This window comes from Scophthalmus maximus, chromosome 11 (genome assembly GCF_022379125.1).
Source record: "Scophthalmus maximus strain ysfricsl-2021 chromosome 11, ASM2237912v1, whole genome shotgun sequence".
Taxonomy (NCBI): domain Eukaryota; kingdom Metazoa; phylum Chordata; class Actinopteri; order Pleuronectiformes; family Scophthalmidae; genus Scophthalmus; species Scophthalmus maximus.
In genome coordinates this window covers 12,296,045-12,322,232 of record NC_061525.1, presented here as the reverse complement: position 1 = coordinate 12,322,232, position 26,188 = coordinate 12,296,045, and the positions used below count along the sequence as shown (strand labels likewise).

Genomic DNA, 26,188 nt, shown 5'->3' with positions numbered 1-26,188 from the left:
ATACTGCAGGTCTCAACACAGGCCATGTCTTTATAACCACAGTTTGCCCATGGGGTGTTTTTAAATTGTGTGAGTAAGTCTGGGTGTGGTTGCACTCCGAGATCGAAGAAGACGTAGCCTGTAGGCACAGATTTAGTGCTTTTCCAGTATGCAGCCCACCACACAGGTACATTTTTTGAGCCATACATGTCCACTGACCCCCGTCGCTGCCTTTTTCACCTCAAGACTATGGCTCGGGAGAATAATATTATTGTTTACCTTTCACGGGTGTGCAGCTAAATGGAAGGTCGGGGGCAGTGTGCTTGAGGTCCCTGTGGGCCCCGATCTGCCACGCGCCACCAGAGTTCATTAGAATCAAATTACAAATAAGGTCAGCATTCCCCCCTCATCCTCCATGAATCCCCGTGACCCCACACCCACAGCCTGCGGGCAGATGCTGAGATTACAGCAACCTGAAACCACACCCTAACTAAACACACCTGCAAAAACATGACTACTTCATTGATAAAAAAAAAGTGTAGTTGGAGTTGGGGATGAAGCAACACAGGATAAATGAGGCTTTTTAAAGGCACAGGGTGCACTACAATCTGCATTCTGTAAAATCTACAAGAGAGCCCACATAAATCATCACCTCATTAATGTAGGCAAAATAATATCAAAGACCTGCAAACTCTTCTGTTATTTTACCCTGTCTTCTACCAGACAGCGCAAAGGTTAGCAAGGACATTGCCATGGAGATGAGAACAGGACAGCCAGTAATGCACAAAGACGGTCTGTCTGGTGATTGTGGACCACAGATTTTACTGCTCCTAACTGCTTTATATTTCTTATATACAAGAAAACGTCTGTCGCTATGGTACAATAACCAAATCAGTCTCGAGGCGCCGCTGCAGATCATTAAGTCTGAGCTTCTCTGCGTCCCGTCTTTTTGAAAGCACAGATGCTTTTGAAGGTCTACTGAAGCATGAATATCTCCGTCCCACCGGACCCCGGCAACATCCTGTGCAGACAGACCCCTCTATACATGAACACATGCGCCCTCTTGGTGGTGGATCCCACCTGAGTGGATGTCTAAATATTTAACAACATTTTAAAAGCACCGGCCCCCTTTCCTCCAAGGGTGTCTACTAAGGCCTGCAAATGTGAGGATAGAGACATCCAGATGCCCCCTGACACACACAGAGACTGGGGATGTCTGTTGGGAATGTCTCAGTTCCTAAATTGCCACTTGACTGCTTTCCGGCTCTTGTGAGCAGGTTAGCAGAGCGTCGATCTGCCTTTGTCCACTTTCAGGATATGCAGAATGTCAGAGATAGGACTTTAAAAAAAGGTCAAATTACATATCCGAAGTTCAGTAATTGATTGTACTTGTGTGATCCACAAGACAGACAGTCATGTATAGAAGTAGCAAAAGCACTAAATGATTTTAAGAGTGGGATTGTCCAGGATATGAGATTGTGTCTCCCGTCTTTTCTGGTGTATCTCTTCCGCTCTAAGCTCAGCCGGGATGACAAGGCTAATTCCAATTTCTTATCTACGCAGGGCAATCTGACTCTGAGGTCCATTTTTTCTTTCTTTCCCGGGGGTAGGCTTGTGCCATGTAATATGAGAGACAGCGGGAAGCTGTGGCAATATCAACATCGAGACTGGTCAGTCTCTATCTATCACAACAGGCACACACATGTAAAACACCAGCAGAGAGCACAGATGGGTCTACAGGGCGATAAGCATTAGTGTGAATGTTTGTGCTAGTGTGTGTGTGTGTGTGTGTTTGTGTAGAAGATAGAGGCTGCATGTGAAGACTGAGATTTTCTTCCACCCAGGTCAATAATATTACATCACACTGCCTAAGGAAAGAGACAGAAAGGGAGAGCAGACTACCCCTCACGACTAAAGCAAACCAGGAGGCGACCTTCCTGTTTAAGATAGACAGCAGGTAATGAACATTGACACAAACACATGAGCCACGTGGCCCTGAACTGCCTGGTCCTGAAGATAGCATCTCCCTTTCCTTTCATGCCCCCCCCCCCCCCCCCCCCCGCCCCTCCTTTTTTCCCACTGCATTCCTGACATGCCTCAGGGAGACAGAGGGGGCCTCCAGGACGGACAAACAAAGACACACAACACACACAACACACTCACAATGGCACTGGCTGCAACTATTGTCTGTGTGCACTGAGGAAAAGGTCTTGGTGCTCGCATACCAAAAGAGAACACCAGTGCCCCTCTCTGAAACACATACTCACACAACACAAGAGCTATGAGTCTACACTGTAACTGTGGCTGGTGTAAATAATGTCCTCCTGCTTCTCCGTAAACATGTTTAAAGCTCCACCCTTCTGGACCCACAAACTGACGATACACCACAGAACTCTGGCTCTGATTGAGTGATGTTAAGACATTGCGAGTAAATCATTAACAGCCTGAAGAAGTGGGGCTGCATCTCAGCCCCGAATCATCATCTCTACAGAGAGTCAATGCAACACTGACCTCTTCTGGTAGAAAGACCACATGACAAAGAACTGACAGACAATTAGAAACTAGGTTGCACAGTCTCCAAGGTCAGCAATTAATCCTTCCTGTAAAGGTTTTGTCCACTTTTATCAGATAACAACAATTACTTTATGCTTATGAAATGACATTTCTTCTTTTAAAAGAGTTAAAAGAGTCTAGTTAGTATTCAATTTGCTTCAACTGTTGGACCATAAGAGCTTCTCTGAATCAATGTAATCCTGTTGATGTCTGTTTGAATCTGCAGGGAGATGTGCTGAATCCCATTTCCCTTGTTGTGCTGCAGCCTCTACCCACCTCCAGCTGTGGGGCACAAACTTCCATGATGGTCATGTTAATAGCTAGGCCACATAGCTTAGCGCTACATTAGGCAACTAAATCCCTCTTTCTTACTGCAGCTCACCCACCCTCGTGTTTCCAGGGTCCATCTGACACGGATAACTGCTGGATTACAGCAGCACACCAGTTCATGGGAAAAACTAAAAATATACACATTTGTGTGTGACATAAACGCAGAACAGCTCAACTTCTTAAAATACCCAACGAGCAGTGACAACATGTAAAGTCCTTGCACACTTACCGAGGTGTAGTTCGTCCTGCCCATGTTGTGGTTCTGGTTGTGGTTGAGGTTCTGATTCTCCTGCTCTCTGCACTGCAGCCCAGCCAGGTGTTTCTCCAGGGCTGCCCAGTCCATGGTGGGGAGAGGCTCTTCCTCTGCAGCTTCCTCCTCTCTGTATCCTCCCATCCGTGCCCCAGTCCCCCCTTCGCCTCCTCCACCGCCACCCCCGCCACTGCTGCGGCTCCCTCTGCCTTGACTGGAGCTGCGGTGGCTGCGCTTGGGAGTCCCTTGGCGTATCCCTTGTGGCGTACCAGGGGAGTGGAGTTGGTTGCTCCTGGGCAAAATCAGATTGCCATTCTGTTTCAGTTCCTCTGGGACGGCTGCGATTGAGGTGGCGGTGTGTCCGGCAGGGGCCGGCAGGGGCGGGACGGTCTTCACATCCTGGAATTCTTCGGCGAGGCTGCGACTGTTCACTGTCTTCCTGTAGCCTTTGCCAAGGCCGTCAACCTCCACAATGCCTCCTCCACTTTCCTCCAGACCAGGAGGCTGAGGAGAGGCACAGTCCTCTCCATACTCACTCTCCCACTCCTCTATCACCTTCTTCTTATACTCTTGGTAGTCCTCGTCCTCCTCATAGTCCTCTAAGGTGACCAGGTCCAGAGAGGGGGAGGATTTGTAGTCATCCAAAGTGGCCAGGTCAAGAGAAGGGGAGCAAGGTGTAACCTTGTTGGAGTTGGACTCTGAGCTGGAGCGACTGGACACATCGCTCCCCAGGTCCATGCCATCCTCCCGGTAATCCTGCAACAACAAAGGAACAGAGACAAAGAAGGAGATTGAGGCCGGACACGGGAACGCGTGAAGAGAAAGAGGATGAGGAGAGGGAAGTATAGGAAGGAAGATTGGAAAATTAAAAGATAATTTAGGGAAGTGTGAAGACTTAGATTAGTCACACCAGTGTTGTGGTTTCACACTGGCAACCACAAAGAACTTCCTGTCCCGTAGAAACTTCCTTTCTGCACAGAATGTTGTAGTCACTAGCTCCTTTGGACTTGTTTTCTCTGCTACAACTGCACTGCTCCAAAGCTTCCCACACTTTCTAGACTTTGCTAACCGATAATCTCATTCCTTTTGCATTCCTCTATATTGGTATCTGTATGCGTGTGGAGGGGCTTGTGCAACACTTAACACACATGCACGCACACACGCACGCACACACGCACGCGCACACACACACAGACACACACACACACGCACACACAGGGGACGGCGTAGTCCATGTGGCTGGATGTGTCAGAATAATATCCCACCACCCACTCCTACATCTGCACAGCACTACGGGAACAAAAGAAGGTGTGAGGAGGGCTGAGGGTGAGTGACACAGACAAGTCGAAACACCAAACACTGACATGGACAGATGAGCCCAGAGTTGTAGTCTAACCTTGACTATGTTGCTCCCATAGAGCTCCAATCACTGCCTGACTGATCAGCTTGCGGCTAATGAAAATGTCTTTGTTGTTTACAACCCTCCACAAATCTTCACCTGACCTGAGACTACTCTTGTGCAGTTATCAGTCTTCTCTCCACAGGAGTGCATTATCATAGTGCCTCACAACACTTTTAAAAATTAATGAAAAGCAAGGAGCAGCACAATTTCTCTCAGGGCAAGGAGAGCTTAACAACGCATTCCAACATGGAGCTGCTCGGGAAAATAAATTAATTATGAAGATTGGTAATTACTGGTTAAAACCATGAGGGCTGACACTAGATGTGCCTCTTACGGAAGATATAAAAGGGAGGGAATGTACTGTATTAATCCTAATGAGAAAAAAGCTTTCACGAGTTATGGCTGCTCTAGACCACACCTGTGCAGACACGGGCTGATGACGTCAAAGGACAACAGGCTACAGAATATATCTGAGGTGGCCAACAGCAATGTGACTCAGCATCTTGGAGATCGGACACACAGACTGCTGATGCAGAGATGCAGAAAGACGTCAACCACTTTGCGCTGGGAAACTTAGCTCAAAGAGAATAGAGGTGATGTTGCGGCAGGGATGGCTGGCACCGGCTGCCCAAATGAGGCCACAAGAACCGTGCACCTTTTGCCTCGACATGATGTCAAGTTGTCGTGAGCAGTGTTATTAAAAATGTCTTGGTAACATGTTCCACCATGTTGGGACCTAGTTAAAGTTCAGTATTAATATTTCAATGCATTACAGCATATTGTTTTGTTTGCTATCCCAAAACACACACAGCAAAACACCTATATCAGTTCACTGGGATCATTTTTAACAACCTGTGGGTTCTTTACATGAAACAATGAAAAACTCCTGGAGCCCCTGTAGGTTTACAACTGACACACGCACGCGCGCGCGCACACACTCAGCATTACCAGCCTACCGGACTAATACTCAAATAATAACCCAATTACACGGTGTATTTGTACAGCTAAAATAACTGCAGTCACAATTGTATGAAAACGGGTCGAATGTCCCATTTGATCGATCTTATAAAATGTCCCACTGTTCGTCAGAGCAGCGGAGATGAACCTTACCGACGTGCTCATCGAACGCGCTGGATCATTACGCGTCATCTTGGCCTCGCCACCCTTTAATTGCTATTTCAAAAAAACCACAAAAAAAACCGGCTGGGTTTTCCTTCTCCAAAGTAGGAGAAGACCTCCCAGGAGTGGAAGCAGAGACTCCAAGCCGCAATCACGCTTCGAATCTCGGTCATCGATTGTTTTCCTTGGAAGTGTTAACGGCGTTCGGTTCCCAGATATGAGCGCGTCAAACGCACGGTGGTGGTCACACGAGCCCGATTACAATGGTGTAATGGTTTAAAGTGTGTGTGTGTGTGTGTGTGTGAGAGAGAGAGAGAGAGAGAGAGAGAGAGAGAGAGAGAGAGAGAGAGAGAGAGAGAGAGAGAGAGAGAGGCTGGGGCGGTAAAGCTGATCCGCCGTGGGATTAACCGAAGCGCAGTCAGACTATACAGCCTGGATCTGGGGCCAACAAAATACATGCAAATTGACAGCTGCACCGATCCCCACCCCGCCGCCGGGCGGGTGTTTTTATGGGGGGGGGGGGGGTTAATTTATGTCAAAGACTTCCCTCACAACTCTGCCCCGTCGATCCACACAGCCGCTGTGCAGGAGGCACCATGGCACACGCCCAGTGTCCGCGCGCGCCGAGCGCGATCCGGAGCGGCATGTTTGCACGCATGACAGTTCCGTGGCTGCGTCCGGCGACGTATGGGCTGTGCACAGGACTCGGCGTGTGCCATGGTGCCGCCGACCGAGCACTGCGAACACGCGCGGGTCTGTCGGATTTGCAGAGTCATTCATAGGTAACTCAAATGATGTAATGTTCCCACAAAAAAAACAGTAAAGTCCCAGGAGGAACCTGATACCCCCCCCCCCCCCCCCCCCAACGGCGGTGCCAGAAACGCCCAATATCGCAGCATCACACGGCGAATGACAGCCACCACAGCTGTGCCCAGACCGAGCCCCTATCGACGCACGAGAATCGGTCAGAATCAAAGTCACCGGCTCTGCGTGAACAGAACCGGCCCCTGGAGACGAGCTAAAAGTAGCCCCCCACCGAGCCTATATATACTCACTGCCATCATCCGTGTAGCTGCCGCTCCGCGTCTCAAGACATAGTAAAGTGTAAATCCCGGCTGTTGGACAACGGTGCCGACTTGCTCCACAGCAGCTTTCTTTTTATTCTAAGGACGGGTGGTGGTCGGGCTGGCTTCGCCGGGGAAATGACAGAGAGCCGGTGGATAATTCGGCGCACTCATCGCTCCACGGAGGAGTCCGTCCACAGAGGGGCCAGCCTCGGGGGCTGGAGTCCCGACAGAAGAAATACAATAAAAAAAAAAAGAAATGAAGAAATAACGCGGAGGGCTTAAAATCCCCGTGGGTCAAAGCGCCGCTTCTCTGCGCTCCTCCCCTGCACGCGGAGCACCAACAGTTCAGCCTGTGCCCTCGCTCCCACGTCAGCTGGAAAAAGAACTAGGCTCTCGGTAAAAGAGCAAACCAAGCACGCTGCTGCTGCTGCTGCTGCTGCCGCTGCCGCTGCCTGGCTGGCGCAGGTCTCGTGTAAGTGGCGGCTCTCCCCCTGACGCAGGCTGCAGCTGCGAGGACAAAGTGACGACGACACAACACAACTAAAGCCCAACCTTCTGCACCCACTGACCTTGCCAAAGGGAGACAGAGAGAGAGAGAGAGAGAGAGAGAGACAGAGAGAGAGAGAGAGAGAGAGAGAGAGACAGAGAGAAAGAGAGAGAGAGAGAGAGACAGAGAGAGAGAGAGAGAGAGAGAGAGAGACAGAGAGAGAGAGAGAGAGAGAGAGAGAGAGGGGAAACTATGTAGGTAAATTATTAAACACACTTCTAATGCTCTCAATTTAGAATAGTTGGCCCCTTCTCCACAATAACAACCCTCGGAGCCATTCTGTTGTTAAAATGTAAAGGTTGCATTTCCACCTGGCTCCGGGATTACCTGTTACTGTTACACCTGTACTGCAACTGCATCACCCATGCAGTGAATCCATCCTCTGAGATATAATGCTCCGTTTGTGTCGAGGTTGTGTCTCACATGGGTGGATTCAACTGTTTCACGCCAAAAACATGCGCAAACACGGTTAAGCACAATCAGTTATATGTGGTGCTCTGAGGCCCAACAGTCCCCTTAAATCCAATCAAGCTGCACCAAAGTCACACACCCATAGATGCCTGATTGTTTTTCTTCATGAAAATCCAAGGAGTGTTCACTGGGAAATTGGTAAACATCTTGCAATGGTAAGGAAAGTGATTAAATGAAAAACTCCTGGATACGCGCCAAAGTCAAATGGGTTCTCTCTTGGCCCGTGGACCATCCTTCTACCGGATTTTGTGGAAATCTGTTCAGTTTTCCCCTAATCCTAAACACCTTCACGTGAACTATTACATATTGCTTGGAGACCTCCATATCAGATGAACAGAGAATTTTCAATTCCCAAATTGAAGTGCAAAAAAGAGCTCACAATCTCTCCAACAATCTCTGCGCCATTAGAAGCTCTTCACACGACCGACCCGACATACTTCCTCTCTCATAGCTAGTGTCAGGTTCACCCTCGCTGAGTACGACACATCTAATGCAACCCAGTGCAAAACAAGCACTAAATACATGTCTCCAGTCAAAATGGCAATCATCAACCCTTCTGTTTTGAATTACAGTAGTGGTCAAACTATCTGTTTATTGATCAGTTAGTCAGTTCGCAGGCAGATATGCTTTATACCCTTAGCTTGTTCCAGCTTCTCAAATGTAACAATTGGCTGCTTTTCTCACCATCATCAATGATAGTTTTTAGGGAACATAGAGTTTTTGTGCAGCTGGTCAGACGAAAAAAAAAAATGCAGTGTGAAAACTGAAGAGGGGTTAGTACCGACACAGCATGGTTTCTTCATGATGCATTATGTTTCCTATTGCAGCAGCTGCTAATTTACATCCTCCAAAATAGAGATCAAGTTAAATGTCAGTGATGAACCGATTTGATCACAGAGGCAGTAAAAGGTACGACAAAGCATTTGTTGACCAAGTGCTATGATTTGGAATTGGATCTGCGTCTCTTGAGTGGTACAGGCTAAACATCTGGAGTTACAAAAGCACAGTCTTTTGCTCCTGTGACGTCGTTGGGAAATCTCACAGAGTCACAACTTTTTTTCTCTGCCCTGCACGGCTGGCTGGGCGGAGCCTAGCTTTGTAGTTGTTTGAGGGATGGGAGCTGTCTTCAGATATGGTGCGTTTAATGTATAATGGCGGCACAAAGGGATTCATCCATGTAATAGCAGAGCAGTACTTCGCAGACCCCTGGCTGAGTCTCGCCCCACACTGCAGTTGGGACAACACTACTGGGGATCTCCCTAAAGAAGAGACAGCAGGAGTCCAGCTTATTGCCACCACTCCATTCCCCACTGCTGCTTTCAACTCTCTTATCTGTCCTTCCACTCCTCCCTTCTGCCTTTGCCTCCCCCAATCCCCCAAACATTAATCGGTCATTGCGAAGTAGCTGCAGTTAACTGAATGTCTTTAAGGAGGATAAGCCACCGTTGGCTGTTTTTATCTTTGAGAGAATGTGAGGAATATAAGTCCATATGCTCATCAGACAATTAACCTTAACTTTATTAACAACAGGAGGTCGTTATTGTTTAGGTCATGCTTGCACGATAACACGCGCACACACAATTCTTTGAAGTCTCCAGTTTTCCCTTTAGTGTCAAAGCCTCTAAGACAGTTTGGACATGGCATCCTTCCCCTCAATGTGTTGTTCCTCAGAACAATAAAAGCACTGACAAGCCTAGAGTCAGGAGGTTCAGATGAAGATGTCCATGATCTGTCACATCAAAGCCCTCTGCCTTCATCACATCGTGGAGAAGAACATGACTTTTACTGTACTTTTTGATTGAGGAGGTGGTCATAGAAAGTTCACCATGAAACACTTAAGGCACTTCGCATCATCACTCCGCACTTTTTGTTTTTTTCTTCCACTCCACTAAGAAGTCAGAGGTGCAGTGTCTGTCTGTCGGATTTACCGGTAGACAAGGGATGGAAACGTTGAAAAAAAACCCATCCATGTCTAGATCTACAGTATCTGGGAAAGCATTGCTCTATCTGACTGCCTAACGGTCCATCCACAACAGCTATCTGGCAGGAATCACTGAAGGCCCATTACTGACAGAGCGATAAGGCCGGAGAAAGGAATGCTCCTCGGATAATACCGAAAAGTCAGGGAACATCTTCCTCCGCTTAAATCTGTCTCACAAGGGTTTAAAAAACAGCAAGCTCCTGACAGTCGGTGAGAAATTGAAACTGTCTCTGCCTTGTCAGAAACTCACCGAAAGTGACCTTGGAGAATTCTCCTTGTCTCCCCCTCTCCCTCTTCAGTGACTTAGGGGAAGAGCTAACCTTGAAATAAGACTCGGGCCAAACCAGAGGACAGAAAATGAAGCGTCACAAACTTCACTGTGGTACAAGGCCAGAGACCTGCAGATGAGAAATGTCCTGCCATGTTATGAGAAACACGAGGCCACCAGAGGCCACTCAGTAGACTCAACACCCAGGTCTCTCACCATGTCATGTCTTTTTCACATGAAGAAGACACAGTCCTGCCTGTCATGAAATAAATCTTGTTATTGAATTGTTATTGGTCTGGTTAAATGTAAGTAGCCCACAGTCACTCCACATCACAAATTCAGTAAGTTACTATGAGAACATTATTAAAACATCATGTAATTGAATGACAATATTACTTCTGAGGCTGAATTATGGCGCCTTGGCACCTACTGTATGATGGACCATGTCATTGCAATTGCAAAACACAGATACAGTACATTTTCTGGAAAAACAAGAATGTCTTTGTCTCATCAAATCATTTAAGATTCAATATTACTATAAAGCAGTTTTGCAATAGTTTCCCAATGACCTACTACACTACACGTTTTTTAAGCTGGAGATAGCATGAAATAAGTTGGCAAATCTCAGCAGCATCAGCAACAGGATGCAGACTGAGTGATGATGAATAGAGATGTCAGATGGCCACAATAAAGGTTGAAGCCTTAACTGGCTGAATGACCCGCCATTTGAAATAGAATGGGGGGCCAAACCATTGAGATTGGCCATCCTAAACACAATGATGATTTACTCTATTCAGATCTCTGGGTGATTGAACAGGGGGAACAAAGAGGAGTGCGTGAGTGTGTGTGTGTGTGTGTGTGTGTGTGTGTGTGTGTGTGTGTGTGTGTGTGTGTGTGTGTGTGTGTGTGTGTGTGTGTGTGTGTGTGTGTGTGTGTGTGTGTGTGTGTGTGTGTGTGAGAGTGGATTTCTGTGTGTTCTTCATTTCCCAGGCAACTATAAATGCAAACGTGTGTAAAAACATGCATTTATATGTACATTTGTGATTGATATGTGCTCATGATGCATAACAATGAATCTCTTTATCATGTTTTCGTAATTGTGTTTACATAATCTGTTGAACCTTCAGCGTCTGTATTGGATTGCACCACTAATACCTGGCTGTAATATATTGATTTTACCTTCTATACTGTAAATCCGGCCAACAAGTTCACTTGCTAATGAAGTGTGAAATGAATTGTCAGAGCAACATCTTGTCCAAGCTTTTTACAAGCACTCAACGCTACTAGATTCATTTGAATGGGAAGCATGTCTGCTTCCAGTCTGCAGTAAGTTTGTGCAGTGTACAGCTTGTCACCCCACGAGGACAGACTCAGACTTACCAAATTTATTTAATCTACCTTGGTTTATAGCGGCTGAATTCAGTGGTAGACAGCATTTCTCGCACATCAGCATGCATCATGAAGCCTCAAACCCAAACTACCAATTAGAGAAAAGATCAGAATATGCACATATGGCAATAACCATAAAGAAAGAGATGGGGGAAAACAAATAGCAATAAATGTGATGAAGGAGAAGGCAATAGTATAACTGAAGGGGAGGAGGAAGGTAATTACAGTGATGAAGACGCTGTGGAAGATAAACATGTTACTCATGGTAATGTTGACAATCACTAAAGAAATCAGAGCCATTACAGCCATGCTTGTGCTAATGAAAATGATAGTTTTAGTTTGATTGTTAGGAATTATGAGGATGATCCTGATGACAAACTTGATTAATCTAAACCAATATGGTCTGGATACATCTGCACACTTAAATTGCACATAACAGAAAAGCAGAAGCGTTTCTGCAACTGCTGGGACCTGAGAAATCTGTAAGAAAAAATGTAAACCCAAATGTTAAATTCAATCAACGATCTCTATGCTGCAGGAAATCTAAATTCAGGCCCCAACTCCCTGGGGGACTGAAACCAGCAGAGTTGGAAAAAGTCAGCCAAGTAGTAAATGAAGTTATGACCAGAGACCCCGCTGTGGCATGAGATCTTAATCGCCTGCATGAGTGGAGGGCCGGGACCTACCTCAGACCCATTTAGACCATGGCACACTAATGTTAATTAGTGGGAAAGAAGGGATGGTTTGTAATCTGTTCAATTAGCCCAGTCTGGAGAGGCGTCCTGTGGGGCTGAGGAGAGACTCAGGTCCAGGACTGAAAACCATTTTCATGAATCAACAGGAAGGCACCTAAAGGTTAATATAATGGTCATGTCCAGATTTTCAACACTTTAAAAAAAACCTCACATCTCTCACATACTGGGTGAAGATTAGGTCAGATGTTTTTTTTCCCTCTCCACCTCTCACTCCTCTTTATGTTTCCCTGCACCTTATTACCTTGCCCTTTTGCTCTTTCTGCAACGTGGCAGAAAACATCCGGCGGTTAAAGAGTCAGATGTAGAGACGGAGAGTCTGAGAGTGTGTCAGGTCCCAATCCCCAGACCCTCTCACTCTTTCTCTCTCTGCTGCCCGCCTGGCTTGCCTCCATGGCAGTTTCTTTGCCCTGTCAGCGGTACAGCCAGGCAAAATGATATGCATCCACCCTGCCTGGTAGCCAGCTCCGCACCATGCAGTGCACAGACGTCCATCCAATTTACTGCCCACACCAAATTGGATGACTTCTCTGGTGTTTTGTGCGGGTCTCGCACCTGCTGTTCTCCACCTTTTCTCATAAACAACTAGACATCCAGAGACTGAGAGGGAGCAAGGCAGTAGGACGCGATTTAAGGAGCAAATTAAACCAGGAAGCACTGAATGAGATAGAAAAAAAAAGACTGGGAAGGGGTTGGATAAAAATGACACTTTTCTCCAATTTTGCAGTAAATACCTTTCCTACACTCGCACATCTTGTGAAAAGATCCTACTGTACCACAGATCACAAGGTTGTATAGTTTGACCTCAGAGGCAGCCTTGTCACCAGCCTGGTCACCAAAGAGTTGTCAGGGTTAAACGCAATCCGGCCAGCCGTGATGTGACAAACCCAATTTATACTAAGTTGATTGTGTATAGATCATTACGTTAAGGGGGGGGGGGTTCAGTGTTTTCTTGTAAAACATGTGTGCAGGTGAACCCTGAGAGACACAGGCAGGTGGTGGCAGACTGTCTAGATCAATTATTGATCCTTCCCGGACTGCCAGGTGAGATACAACTGCATCACAGTCAGATGTGGCCTCATAATTCATCATCAGCAGAGATGGCGAGTGCCGCTCAGCAGCAATCTGACTGTTCAGCCATATTGTGTTGTGCCATGGTTGGAGCGTTGCCGTCTCTGGAGGCCAAAAGACATGACATCCCTGACACCAGACAGAACGCTGATATGAGTTTTCTGGATTATGTTCAATTGGTAGAAGTTTAATAATATAGTTTAAGTTTATTGTTTTTTTCTGACATTTTTTGCATTTTTCTTTGTGAATATCAGTGTAGTTTGTATCGTTTCAGTTGATGGCCAATCTAAGGGTTTTCTTAGTTCCTAAGAGCATGCAAATCAAAATAATCAACCCCAGCTTAATAGTGTATTTTAAAAATATACAATAAATTCTCCTACAAAAGGTTTTGCTGTCCAGGACAATATGGCCAAATATTCCACTTCTTCAACCTGAAAATCCTCCATCTTTAACAGGATGTTATTTCGAAAGTAAATAATTGCAGTCCTCCTCAAGGTGAAGGCTCAGTTTTAAGGGCACATGCCAACATCCTTCAGTCTAATACCAGAACTATGTCTGTAAGTGTTGAAAACTTCATTGATAATTTTATTGCAGCATTTTCACACTGCTCATTTCGGTGTAGATGAGAGACGCATGCAGAGATTAGCTAAACGGTGGAGTAATTGGGGAGACAGTGTAGGAAACGAGATCAGATTATTGCAGTTTAAATCATAATAGCCTTCTTTTTCATGTGGATTATACAGCGATGATTACAGCTAATCCATGACCACAGAGCCTGGATAATGGGAGAACCAGTGAATAGACTGCCAGAGTTTGTATGAAACAATGGTTTGGTTGCTGTAATTATATCTGTCATTTTTTTAATAGAACCATTCTGAGGAGACCACGGTAAATATCAGACCCACCGGCATTGGCTAAATCATTGCAGCTCGGCCTTGTTAACAATGGCAGGTGGACTGGCGAAACAAACAATCAGAGCCTATTTGAATAAGCAGAGGTGAAATATTTGTCATTGTGACAAAACTGCCCTAACAAAAATAATAGAACAGCAAATGGACCTGTCAATTAAGTGTGTCGAATCATTCAAAAGCGCAAGTACAGAGTACAGAGTAGCACATCAATATAGTTGCTGATAGGTTAAACAGCGTACATGTACGTGTGTTTGTGCTTTCACAAGACTCGGTAATGTTCTTCACAGGCAAGTTTTGGGGTGGGTGAGCAAGTAGCTAAGAAGCTGAAACCTCATTCAGAAGGACAATTTGTGCATGTGATAAGCTGCTACAACTGAAAAAAGTGAAGATTTTTCCTTTGAATCAGTCTGTCTCGAGGAACTGTCGCAGAACAAGTTCATGATATGGCACAAGATGTTTTAAAAACACTGAAGGACACCAAGAAATTCCCAGTTTTCCTCCGTGGCCTGCGATGAAACAACAGACATAATAAAATACTACCCAGATTGCCATTTTTGTGCATGTGATTACTGCAGAGTTTAATACAAGGGTGGGATTACTATCTTTGCATGTCATGCATGGTACTATTAAAGGTGAGCATTTGTTTGAGCAAGGTGGTTTGGATAAGAGTATTATCATCATCATCACCAACACTTCCATCTGACATCGCCTCTGACGCCTCATGAAAGAGAAGCAGCTCCAGTCATTGCATGCGAGAGGTTAGTGTGGTTTATGTGCTCAATAATTTACTATGACCAGTGAAGGATGTTATAAAAATGGAAAAGGCCCTTGATAGGAAAAAGGTTTCCCAACCCTGAGGTAAAGACGGCACAAGGGGCTGTTTGTTATCTAAGTTATTTTTCGGGCCTTTATTGGATAGGGACAGTGAAAACAGAGCGGGAATGTGGGGAGAGAGACGAGGAATGGCACATGACAAATGAACCGGTCGCCCAGGAGTCAAACCAGGGGCTCACTGGTGAGGGCATTTTTACCCATGTGGTATGCACCCTGACCACCCGACTATCGGATTGCCCAAGGCAAGGTTCATTTTATGTAAACATGCTGCAATTTTAATGACCACTAACGTCCTTAGCAAAACCCGCCCCCCCTGTGAAGAACAGAGGGAAGGGAGGAAGTGGGAAGCTTTCAGACCTCGTTGCTCCTTTTAATCTGTCAATTTTGCCCTGCTCTTCCCATCCTCCCTCTCGGCTCATCCTTCCATCTTCTTTCACCCAAGGTCTACTCATGCATGTTATCACTAAGCTGGCAGCAGTGGGAGGCTACAGAGGAATTCTTATGCCCAAAATGCTCCCCTGGTGCCATCTAACCCTCTCCTCTCCTCTCCTCTCCTCTCCCGTGCACAGTGGCATGCAGACTGGTTGTGTGCTCTGAGTTGGAAAAATACTCTGATAACCAGAGTGAACCTCAAACAGGTGTGACAGGTTTGCATTTCTCCCACCACCAACTGAATCCCTCCCCTCCAGTGGAGCCAAATTGCTGCGACTAAATCCAAAATCCTCCATCCTCAATTGCTGCCGGGGTTCTATAGTTTACCCCTCCAGTTACTGGGCCATGTCCCAGATATGCGTGTTCCAGTCACCCAATGATTCTCCAGTGACGATGATGACAACCCTACACAACCATTCAACAGCTATATCCTTCAGAGACTTATCCATGTTCCAGTGGGAATGGACATGCCATCAGAGGAAATGGAGTGAGCATACGCAAACAAGCCTTGCATGTGTGGCTTGCCTTGTTAGCATGTCCTGGTTGTATCCAAGGATTTGGGAAGGTGGACACTCTCATCCAGACACATTACTTGAATCCAACGTGGTTTAAAGCAAAGAGAGTTTCCATCCACTTATTAATTTCAGCTCAAACTGAAATATGAATACACAGAAAGATTGAACACTTTAAAAAAAAATGTACTCTTGTTTGAGGTCCAACAGTTTGTTTAAAAGAAAAATCATACAACGATACACTGAAAACAGACTTAGTGGCTGAATCAGGATGTACAAGAAGCACTTACCTACTTGAAATGTCTGCTTCAATGGTGATGAAAAATTGCAGCAGACAAAAACATGACATCTGAGTGGACTGATAAAGAACGGAAACTTTCCTCATCCCACTTAAAGCAAATGCTGTTAAAGGCCTGTATAGCACAAATGATCATGGTGAACCAACAACACTAGTGGATGGAAATACACATTTGCAACGTCTTTTTTTGTCTGGAAACCTGTTTACTATTTGGGTAACTGTAACTACATTTAAGCACCAGTAGGAACCAGTAACTATTTCATTGGTACTGATTTATTACTGTGGAGTGTATCGTAAAGTGTCACCATCATTTGCTCTAAATGTGGATGTGAACGAACATGGCTCGCCATTAGAGAAGAGTAGATGAGCGTTCTGTTTTCTCCAGGTTCACTGAGATGAGATGCAAACAGATGGCAAAACAATTATGCAGCCAAAGGCTGATGGTTTGGCTTTAAGTTGAATTTATCATTGAAAATTTGGTCATTGTGTTTTCACGCAATACAGTGAGCCACACAATTGCCACATGCTCAGTTACTAAATCTGTAGTAAAATAAAACGATAGAAATAAAAGTGAAAGTAAATAATAAGCACGAATGTTTTTATTTTAACAGCAGCCTGGTGTCACTTGTGCATAGTTTAGTCAAAGTAACCACAGAGGATCATCATGTATAATGGTGCTGCATTTTGGCAATATGCTTTTTAATTCAGGGGCTACGGAGACAACACACATACAGTGCATGTCTTTTAACTCTCAGTTTATTGTGTGGGAGTTTAAAGGCAGTTCTTAATGTAAAAATCACACTATAAACTGATGTTTTTCAGATATCCACTACTGTAATTTCTGATGAAAAAAAATACCTCCAAGCCCCCCAGCATTTAAAAAACTCAACGTTTGTCCAGGAGGTCAATGAATAATCCACAGATATTTAAATATGGCCTCAAAACAACACCATGCCTTCATCTTTGCTTAGCTATGATGCTCTCTTTAAAAAAACAGAGACTTTTGTTTGTCCAATACTCCTTCTGCCAGAAGGACACATGAAAAACGAAAAGTAGGGAATAAAATTCACTAGGAGCTGCCAAATATTGCTTTATGCACCTGTTGAACCTGTGGTGGGGGAAAGAGTGCAGGTGGGTTGGGGGAGCGCAGGAGGAGAGGAATGAGTTTTGAACAACTTCCAGCATCCTGGCGCAGTGTGAACAAGGTGAGGTCATCTCTCAGGGAGCTGAGGCTGAATTCTAATCACAACAATAAGGTCAACTGAGTAATCCCTGTCCACTGAAATGTCATTGTTCCCCTGCTCCGACATGTCTCCCCATGCACGGCATCACAACAACCAGCTATCGATCACACACTAATTAGGAATTGGTGAGGCCCGCCGCATGCTGTATTGGATACAAGGGTCACACAAACGCAGGCAAAACTGCACACATACACAATAGAGTTAGAGACAACAGACAACTCTCGTGCCCCTAGTGGTTACAGGTGGTATCACAGTTTGGTCACGGTCATAAAGACGCTGCAGTAGCAAGACACCGGTAAGGACGCAGGACCTTAGAGTGAATGACCATCTTTTTCTATCACTCTCCTTCTTTGCTTTAATGACTTATTACGAATTAACGACTTGCTTTTGTTCCTCCGTCAACGGGAGAAACAAAAGCAAGTCGTGAATTTGTGCCAAACCCGCATCTCCGTGGCCGAGAGAATGACATGGTGAAAGCAAGGCTTATAGGGGACCAAGAGAAGCGTTTTATTATCGCCATTACGCTGTGCAATCAGTTTTAACATCATAATGACAAGTTTAAGACAAAAAGTTGTCTATTCGTGCTCTAAGTAAAACACACACACAATTAGTTGACTAAGTTGTTTGTCTTACATACACTCTCCCGGGGCAGGAATTCATCCGAGTAATCTCAATCTGATCTGATCACACCCTGAGAAAAAAGGAAATGGGATTGGAAGATAAAAACTAACAAGTAAACAAACGATAGCAGGTAAGTAGGAAAACCTCAGCATTATATTTGGATCATTGGTGCTCTTGGGAAAGATTAGTGTGTGACTAACTGATTTACAGCAGTGAGAAATTGTGACTATGCATTTTCACCGGACTGTGATTAGACTGGGAACATAACCGGCGAGTGAACGGCTGACCTCAGGTCAACAGGCTTAATTTGCTCAAACTGTTGCAACCAAATGAAATGTTACTGTATGTTTGTGCGTATGTTTCCAGGGTTTCCAGAGACTACAGAAGATGAGCACTTCTTTGCGCTTCCATGCATGTTGTGGCAGTAATAGGTCGCATGGGTAAAATCATCTATTACAGTAAAAAAATGTGAAGTGGGAGGATCCGCTGGTTCCTAGAGTATCGAGTCCTTAGTAAAAGCAACATTTCTGGCAGTTGAGAAATGTTCAATGTTCTTCACAACAAAGAATAAATAAAGAATGAACCTTTTAAAGTTTGGTGAGGGACCACAACTCAGAGTTATGTACAAGCAGCACAGAGAGTTTTTAAATCAGGGTTTAGTCCCTTTAATACAATATGGTCATGGTCATGGTTTTTATTTTTATTTTTTGTCAAGTTTCCATTTGTACATAAATGGGTTTCTGTTTCTTTTAGTTTTAAGACCCTACTAGGGGAGTTAACCACTGTTTTCCCCTGACTCATACGATTTAAGAGTGCTATAAACTAGTCACTTGAATCGGCCGTTGTCTGTTTTATTTTTCTTGTGGGGTGTTTTGTTGTATTACCGGGAGACTGAGGGAAGAGTAGCCATCGTGCAGACATGCTTTATTGTGTGGTTCACTTTAGCTTGCTGTGAAAAGGGCAAATTTGAGTGTAGAACAGTTTAGATCTGATTGGAATTGGTTTGCTTGATTGTGGTTTATTCATAATTTGAAGTATTTTGTAATAGCATCTTAACAGGCATAACTCTATACTTGACATTTTTTGTGCAGTCTAGCCTCACATTGTTTATTTTCCTGACTTGTTGACTTGATTTATGAATTAACGGTACAATTTACCCCACTTCTCCTGCATTTAGGCCTCCTGATGAAACTCCCTTCTAGCTAGTGGAATGGAGAAGAGCTTTTTACTTCAAGGGTTGTAAATAGATCTATATTTTGGTACAGCAGTCTTTGCCTCCAGTTTAATATAGGTCTTGTATCAATGTGTCACTAAAGGACCTAAGAATGTTTTAATGTACAGAGTGAGAGGCATATGGACTCTTTGTGTGTAATGAGTCTGTATTCACATTGACATTATGGTATTCCATATGGCGCCATGATTGATGAGCCAGGCTCTGGTGACATTATTAAGCTGATCCAGCTCATTAACATTTTAACTACCTGGGTGCTTTGGCCAGAAGGGCAAAGTGAAGTAAAAGAAAAGATGCTAATGTAATGCAAAGATATCATAAAGTTGGAAGTTTTATTCCCTTGCGTGTCACATTTTTATCATCCAGAAAGAGTAAACTCATATCCACACTGGATAGTGACATGATGTGTGAGATTTTGATGGTATCATCGATGTATGTTATTCCCAATACAGCTTTATCTTTCGCCTCTATTCTTCTGTCTCGCCCCCTTTCAATTACCCCGAGTGTGGCTTTATAATATAGTTTGCTGACTAAGACATGCATTATCTATGCATCCACAGAGGATCACAAACAGCTTATTGCTCATAAAATGCAGCCACGCTTTCAACCCCATATACACGCACACCTACCTACACAGGACCTGTTTTTCATTCAAATTAGAAGCATGTCTGTGCAATCTAAACCAACTTAGAGCTGTAAAAATGGGCTGTGAAATCTGGCCTCCCTAACTGTGAGAAACAAAAAAAAATAGTGGCAATCGTTATAGCACTGAGCCCAATCATACCACCTCCGTCTGCCTCTGCTGCTCTCGGGAAAAATGGATAGGTAGATTAGTTTTGCACTTGACTGGCTTTGTCTGGCAGCTCCAGCCGTTCTAGATGTCACACACTGACGACAAGGCCGCCGCTTCCCCCGGTCTGGTCACAGCTAGACAGACTCATTTGATCTGCTGCACGGGCTCTGTCATTGCCATCCAACCTCTACCGTACTGCAAACATAGGGAGGGAAAAATTGATGGCACGGGGGCTATATGACGATATAAGCAATAAAAAAGGTTATTTGCAATGAGAGGTGATGAGAGGAAAAGACGTAGGGACTGGCAGATTCATGGGAGTGGTCGCTGATAAAGATAAAATGTTCCATCAACAGTATATGCAATCTTATACCCCAAAGATATAAAGTACTGAGAAATATTGACAAAGTCAAATGTAAGAATATCCTCGATAAAAACTTAAGAATTTTTCAAATTACCTCGGCATCAATATGTCACAAAACAATCTAGCGCTCACATCTCGCTCCTCTCTCCGACAGCGGACTTTTCACCACATCTGGAACACCTTTGCCTTTAGAGGTGGTGAACACCCCATCTCTCTTTACATATGAATGAGTAATTGTTCATTTATTCTCTCCAGCAGAGTCCAGAGACTTTTAGAATCAATACCAAAGAATTCTCATGCTGTTTCTGAGGCCAACACCTTACTAAGAGATGTTTATTTTAAAGTGTCCTGTAAATCTGCCACCCATTTTGACCCATAACCAGACCCAGACTATATTTGATCTTATATAACAATATAAATATTGTATTGATTTATTACCCAGCTCTCATATGGGGACAATGGTGATAAATGTATTCACAAGTAAATGTGAGGGAAAATTAATGGATTTGTAGACGTATAAATATAGGAACTCACTGAATAAGGGAAGAATAAATAACTATAGAGAAGAAGTGAATAGATGAGTACAACAGAGTTGGTGAAAAGAATCGCAGTAAACCACTTAAAATCTATGCAGCACACTGTATATATCAAGTATCTCTCTATGTGTGTGTCTGGCTCAGTCCCAGTGCAGACAGGAGTAGCTGCAGCCCAATACACAGTGGCTAGTATTTCAGTCTTGTCTCCATGCTAAGATTAGTCAGCCATGTGTCTGAAGCAGTGGCTCACTGAGAGCTCACACATGCTGCGTGACCTCAGCTCACACACACAGCAGGATCTCACTACATTGGCCAAGTGTAAACAGCGCTTCTGTTTATTTGCGTGCACGTCACACGCAGATACACGTGCTCAAGCACGCCATGCTCGTGCTCCATTTTGAACTTCCATTTTGGCCATTCCACAGCCAGACCCTTTCCCATCTCCCATTTCACTCCCCGGGCCTATATGTATCGCTCCTCTTGTTCCCGAAGCACCCTCGGCCCCCAGGGGACAACAGGCTGCTTAGTTGTCAGGGTGCGGAGCCCTCAGAGATGGGAGGGATGACAACGTACGTCCCCTCAGGGATTGGCTGGGGACAGAAGGAGCGATAGGAGATCAGAATGCAGGGATGGAGAAGAAGAGAAAAATTCAAGAGAGAGGAGTTATAGTCTGTGATGTGATTTAACCCCACAATGTAATACTGTATGTGAAAGAAGAGAGAAGAGTCCTAAACCACCTTCCCCTGGCCCAAATCCCTTTTCCTCAAAGTGAAATATTCTCTGCCCTGTCCTAGTGGATATGGAGCACATAGAGACGGTATAGTTCACTTTAATGCTATCTCTACTACAATTCCCTGATGAAAAAAGGGACAATGAAACTTTATAGAGTGAAGAGAAAAGAGTTTGTGCCTTCTGTGTTGCCATAGGGCTTATTCTGTTTGGCCTAAAGGTTCAATTAAATACATAGAGACAGAAACATGAAAGAGAAGAAAGCTCAAGTCAGAATATAAATGAAACAAAGACATCAGACAAATCACAGAAATATCTATGATTTTCATAGTAAAATAAAATAAGATATAAATTAATAAAAATTTTCATAAAACATCCAAAAGTAGGGTCAGAGTAAACATGTGACAGTGTGTGTGTGTGTGTGTGTGTCTCATTTGCCTCAGTGCTGTCCAGCCTCTCTCTGGGGCCCATCTGTGTAACCATAGTGATTGAGCAGTTTCCATCTCTGTGTGTTAGTCTAGTCTTCCCTGTGGGCTGCAATGTGTGCGTCTGTGTGGTGCACTCAGCATAAGAGCTCATTAATTTCACTTAAACTGCTTCTGGCTAACACCCACTGTCTGGAGGATATTTTAGAAAAGGTGCTGTGCGTGCGTGCGTGTGTGTATGTGCGTGTGTGTAGGTCATCTCTAGTCAGGGTTGTGGAGAGAGAGAGAGAGAGCAGGTTGACATGTACTGGGCAGCTGCTAGTTAAATTGAGCCTAAGCAATGTGACATGTAAAACACACACACACACACACACACACACACACACACACACACACACACACACACACACACACACACACACACACACACACACACACACACACACACACACACACACACACACACACACACACACACACACACACACACACACACACATTGAGGAACATGTGAAGGATGGTTCTCAGTCAGTCCCTCTACATATGTGTGTAGGTGTGTGTCTCTTTGTGTGTACACAAGTATATGCGAGATAAGGCTGTGAAATAATTAACTAATAATTAAATAACTATTTGCATTTCTTATGCAGTGCTATGAGAATGGCGTAGGAGGCAAATAGTTCAGATTCAGATGGAGAGTGTGTGACTATATATATGTATATATGTGTATTAGTGTGTTTGCTCTCAATTGCTGCCAAAAAACCCCTCCACTATTGGTCTAGTATTACTCCTTCTACATTGGGGACCAAAAGTTCACTTGAATGGGTACTTGTATTTACTTGAATGGGAGAGATGAATGTCCTTGGTGTTACAGGAACTTGGTGTTTTAGACTGGTGTATTAGATGACGAAATGAAGGGTGAAAAAAAGAGAAGTACTCATTAACATCCAATTACCCATGCACATTCATTCATCGTGCATGTGCATGCTGAAAGATGCATGTACAGTATGTATGTATGTAGCATGGCAAGCAAGCTCCCTCTCTCTCTTACACAAACACACGCTGATGAAATACAAAAGGTCCCTGTGTGTGTCCATGTATCTGGATAAGTTTCTTTGACAACTAGCAACTATGTCTGAATTAAATCATAACTCTGCCATGTCAGGGCCTTCAGTCAAAAACTAATAAGAGATTCAGAGACTGAGATGACTAGGGAGATAGGAACACGAGAGAGAAATCAAAACAATACAGAAGGGAGTCGAACGAAAATGGTATATAAAGAAGAGCGAAAACAGAGAGAATACACAGCATTTATCATCCTTATTGGGAAATTTGACATACAGCCCTCCAGAAAGTATGCTCAACTGTTCACAGGAGGCCCAGCAGAGTGCAAAAAAAAGCTGTCTTCTGGAACTGCCTGGCAAATCAGTCTTCCTTGGACCACAGGGATGGAACCTCAATGGCAGCAAACTGCCTGACATATCAGTCATTCCAGTCCAATGGGACACGAGCTGCACGGGAAGACACAGGTGGCTGAAAGGCATGAGCTTGCAGGTTCAGCACACAGGGAGAGGTCGCCAAAAACCACCTGACCTGTCGGTCAAACAGCAGATATAAAGCTGCACACTTAAGATTTCCACACAAACTGACAGACAGAGACGATCAAGACAGTTTGACAAAGTCATTCATCCACCCATCCATCTAAAATTAAAGAAACATAAGAACACAAACAAATGCATGTTGGTCTATATATATATATATATACATAAAAAAATGCAACAATCAGGCGATCATATGCTTCTGGGCTCTTCTAAAACAGTGGACCCGAGGGAAATTAAACAATATGAGTAATCTCGGTTCCCATTTCCATCGAATTCCCATGACAAGATGCAAGAGTTTTAATATGGTTGTGCATTTACAAGTGTGAAGTAAAAGATAGAGGGAAGATAAAAGCGGAGGACAGAGAGAACAAAAGGAGGCATGTACAGTACATTGTGTGAATGTATATGAATATGTATTGTATTAACAGATGGGCTGGCAGCAGTGTCAGGGGGTTCAGACCATGATTTAAGATGAAACGCACACATTTGTATGAATATGAATTTGGATGCCACCGACACATCCAGACCAATGTATGTGTGTGTCTGTCCCGGGCTGACAGGCAGAGCATCTGTTTCAAGGGCTGAGGAAATAAAAAGAATGGGGATTGCTGTTAATGGTTCTTTCCTCAGTTTCCTTTTTCTTTCATGGGTCATCAACTGGAACCATTGGAACAGTTGGGAGTTGTAGAGTTTTGTGCCACAGCGGCAGGTTTCTTGCTCAAAGGTTTCTGGAGAAGTACTAAAGGAGAGATAAAACAGACGAATAACAGCGACTCAAAGACAGAGGGTGTGCGATTGTCAGGTGCACCTGTTGAAATGATCTTGTTCATACGAGGCGTATGGCCCCATTAATTTATTTGCCTCTCTCCCGTCTTAATGTGGAAAGTGGAGGGAGGATGAGGGATTACAGCTCAATAATAGCCTGGCATTATGGCTCCCTGTCCTCCACCCACACAGGGATTAGCTAGGCGGGGAGAACCCCACGTAAGCGTTGTAGCCTAATAAAATGGCCATCATATAGAGAGGCATTTAGGAGCAATGAATACCAATGAGTGAATACAGAACACATTGCAAACCAGTAAATGAATGCCATGCATCACAGTGATGGAGTATAATCCATCTGCTGGCTGACTGGAGCTCAGCTGGAGTGCAACATGTTGGTTTCCTTGCAGTGAGACTCGTCTTACTGAGTGGCTCGGAGCGGAGCGCCATTTCTTGACATGCAATCAAAAATGGGAACGTGTAAGCAGAAATTTTTTATACATATTACTATCAATTTTGAAATAAGATTGTAACTAATCATTATTTTTGTTGTCAATTAACCTGAAATAATTGAAAAAAACTCCCGCACATTACTACTCGCAGTGATTTATTTATTTGCGAAGTTTCGGTGCTAGATCTTCATCGGGCAAAAGGTCTAGTACAGAACAGTTTCAAATAAATATATAACTGCAAGTGAGTGTGCAGGAGTTTTTTTCCAATTACTTTTGGTCCACCTACTTTTCTCCTAAGCACTTGTCACTTCAATATGTTTAAAATCATTTTTCTCTCGTCAATTAACTCGTCATTTATTGTTATCTGATAGAAAAATATAAAATGTAATGTACGAGAAATATTGGTATAATTTCTCAGATATTCAGGGGATTTCTTGCTTTGTTTTGTCACAAGCAGAGCACGGGAGGTCTCGGGGAGTCTTAGAGCCTTTGATTCACAAAAGGATATTTTAAAGTCTAACTACATGGACTTTCTAATTGCAGGAAGTTGAGACGGCATTAAACAATAGAAAAAGAAAAGGCAGAAGGGAAACAAAATGGAAGCATGGTACTACCACCACATGAGGAGAGGAGGAGACAAAATATTGAATTGCAATTTTCACAGGTTTGCTTGCAGTCTTCACCCCCGACGATGATGTAATAATGTTAGCTGATTAATGTGAACATTTCATACTCATCACATATGCTCAAAGTTAAGCTTTTGGTTTAATCTTAGAGGGAGAATAACTGCTGATGTGAGACAGAGGAGCGCGGCGTGAGGACAAAACCTGGGTGAGTCGGTGTGACGAACAGAGAAGCTGAGAAAGAAAGAAAGGGGCACGACGATGAGTATGGTCCTGCTGTGTTAATAGTTCTGCCCTGGCTGGCCGTCTCTCCCCGCCATGCCAAGCCTCAGTGATTTATGGGCTATTTGGAGATAGCTCTGCTACCGAATGTACACAATCCCTCACACCCAGCGGGGAGAGAGAGGAAGGCTCGAGGTATTGGAGGGAGATAGGAGGGTCATGGACTATTCCTCACACAACCCATGAGAGTAAAAAAAAAAGAAGGAACAGAGAGAATTCATAGGTGGGAAGGAGGGCAGGCAGAAGGGAGAAGTGAACAGAGGAAGAAGGAGAATGGAGGAGGAATAGGTGAGTGAGCGGGGATGAATGCAGCGAGGTGAGGAGTGTCAGAGCAGAGAAACAGATGAGGCAGAAGGCTGCAA

General features: G+C 44.3%; 1 protein-coding gene across 2 annotated transcripts in view; it reads right to left on the bottom strand.

Annotated features, from left to right (window-relative positions):
- Positions 1-26,188, bottom strand: part of schip1 (schwannomin interacting protein 1) — a 171,473-nt gene that overhangs the window by 30,256 nt on the left and 115,029 nt on the right. Inside the window, exons 1-2 of one of the 2 annotated variants that reach the window (XM_035622152.2) lie at positions 6,689-7,187; positions 3,092-3,868 (exon numbers count right to left, since the gene is read on the bottom strand). In XM_035622152.2, coding sequence (XP_035478045.1) covers positions 3,092-3,868; positions 6,689-6,697 — 786 coding nt within the window. In that variant the 5' untranslated portion in view covers positions 6,698-7,187. Of the gene's footprint in view, positions 1-3,091; positions 3,869-6,688; positions 7,188-26,188 lie in introns of those variants that run through there. The other variant, XM_035622150.2, reaches the window with a different exon arrangement.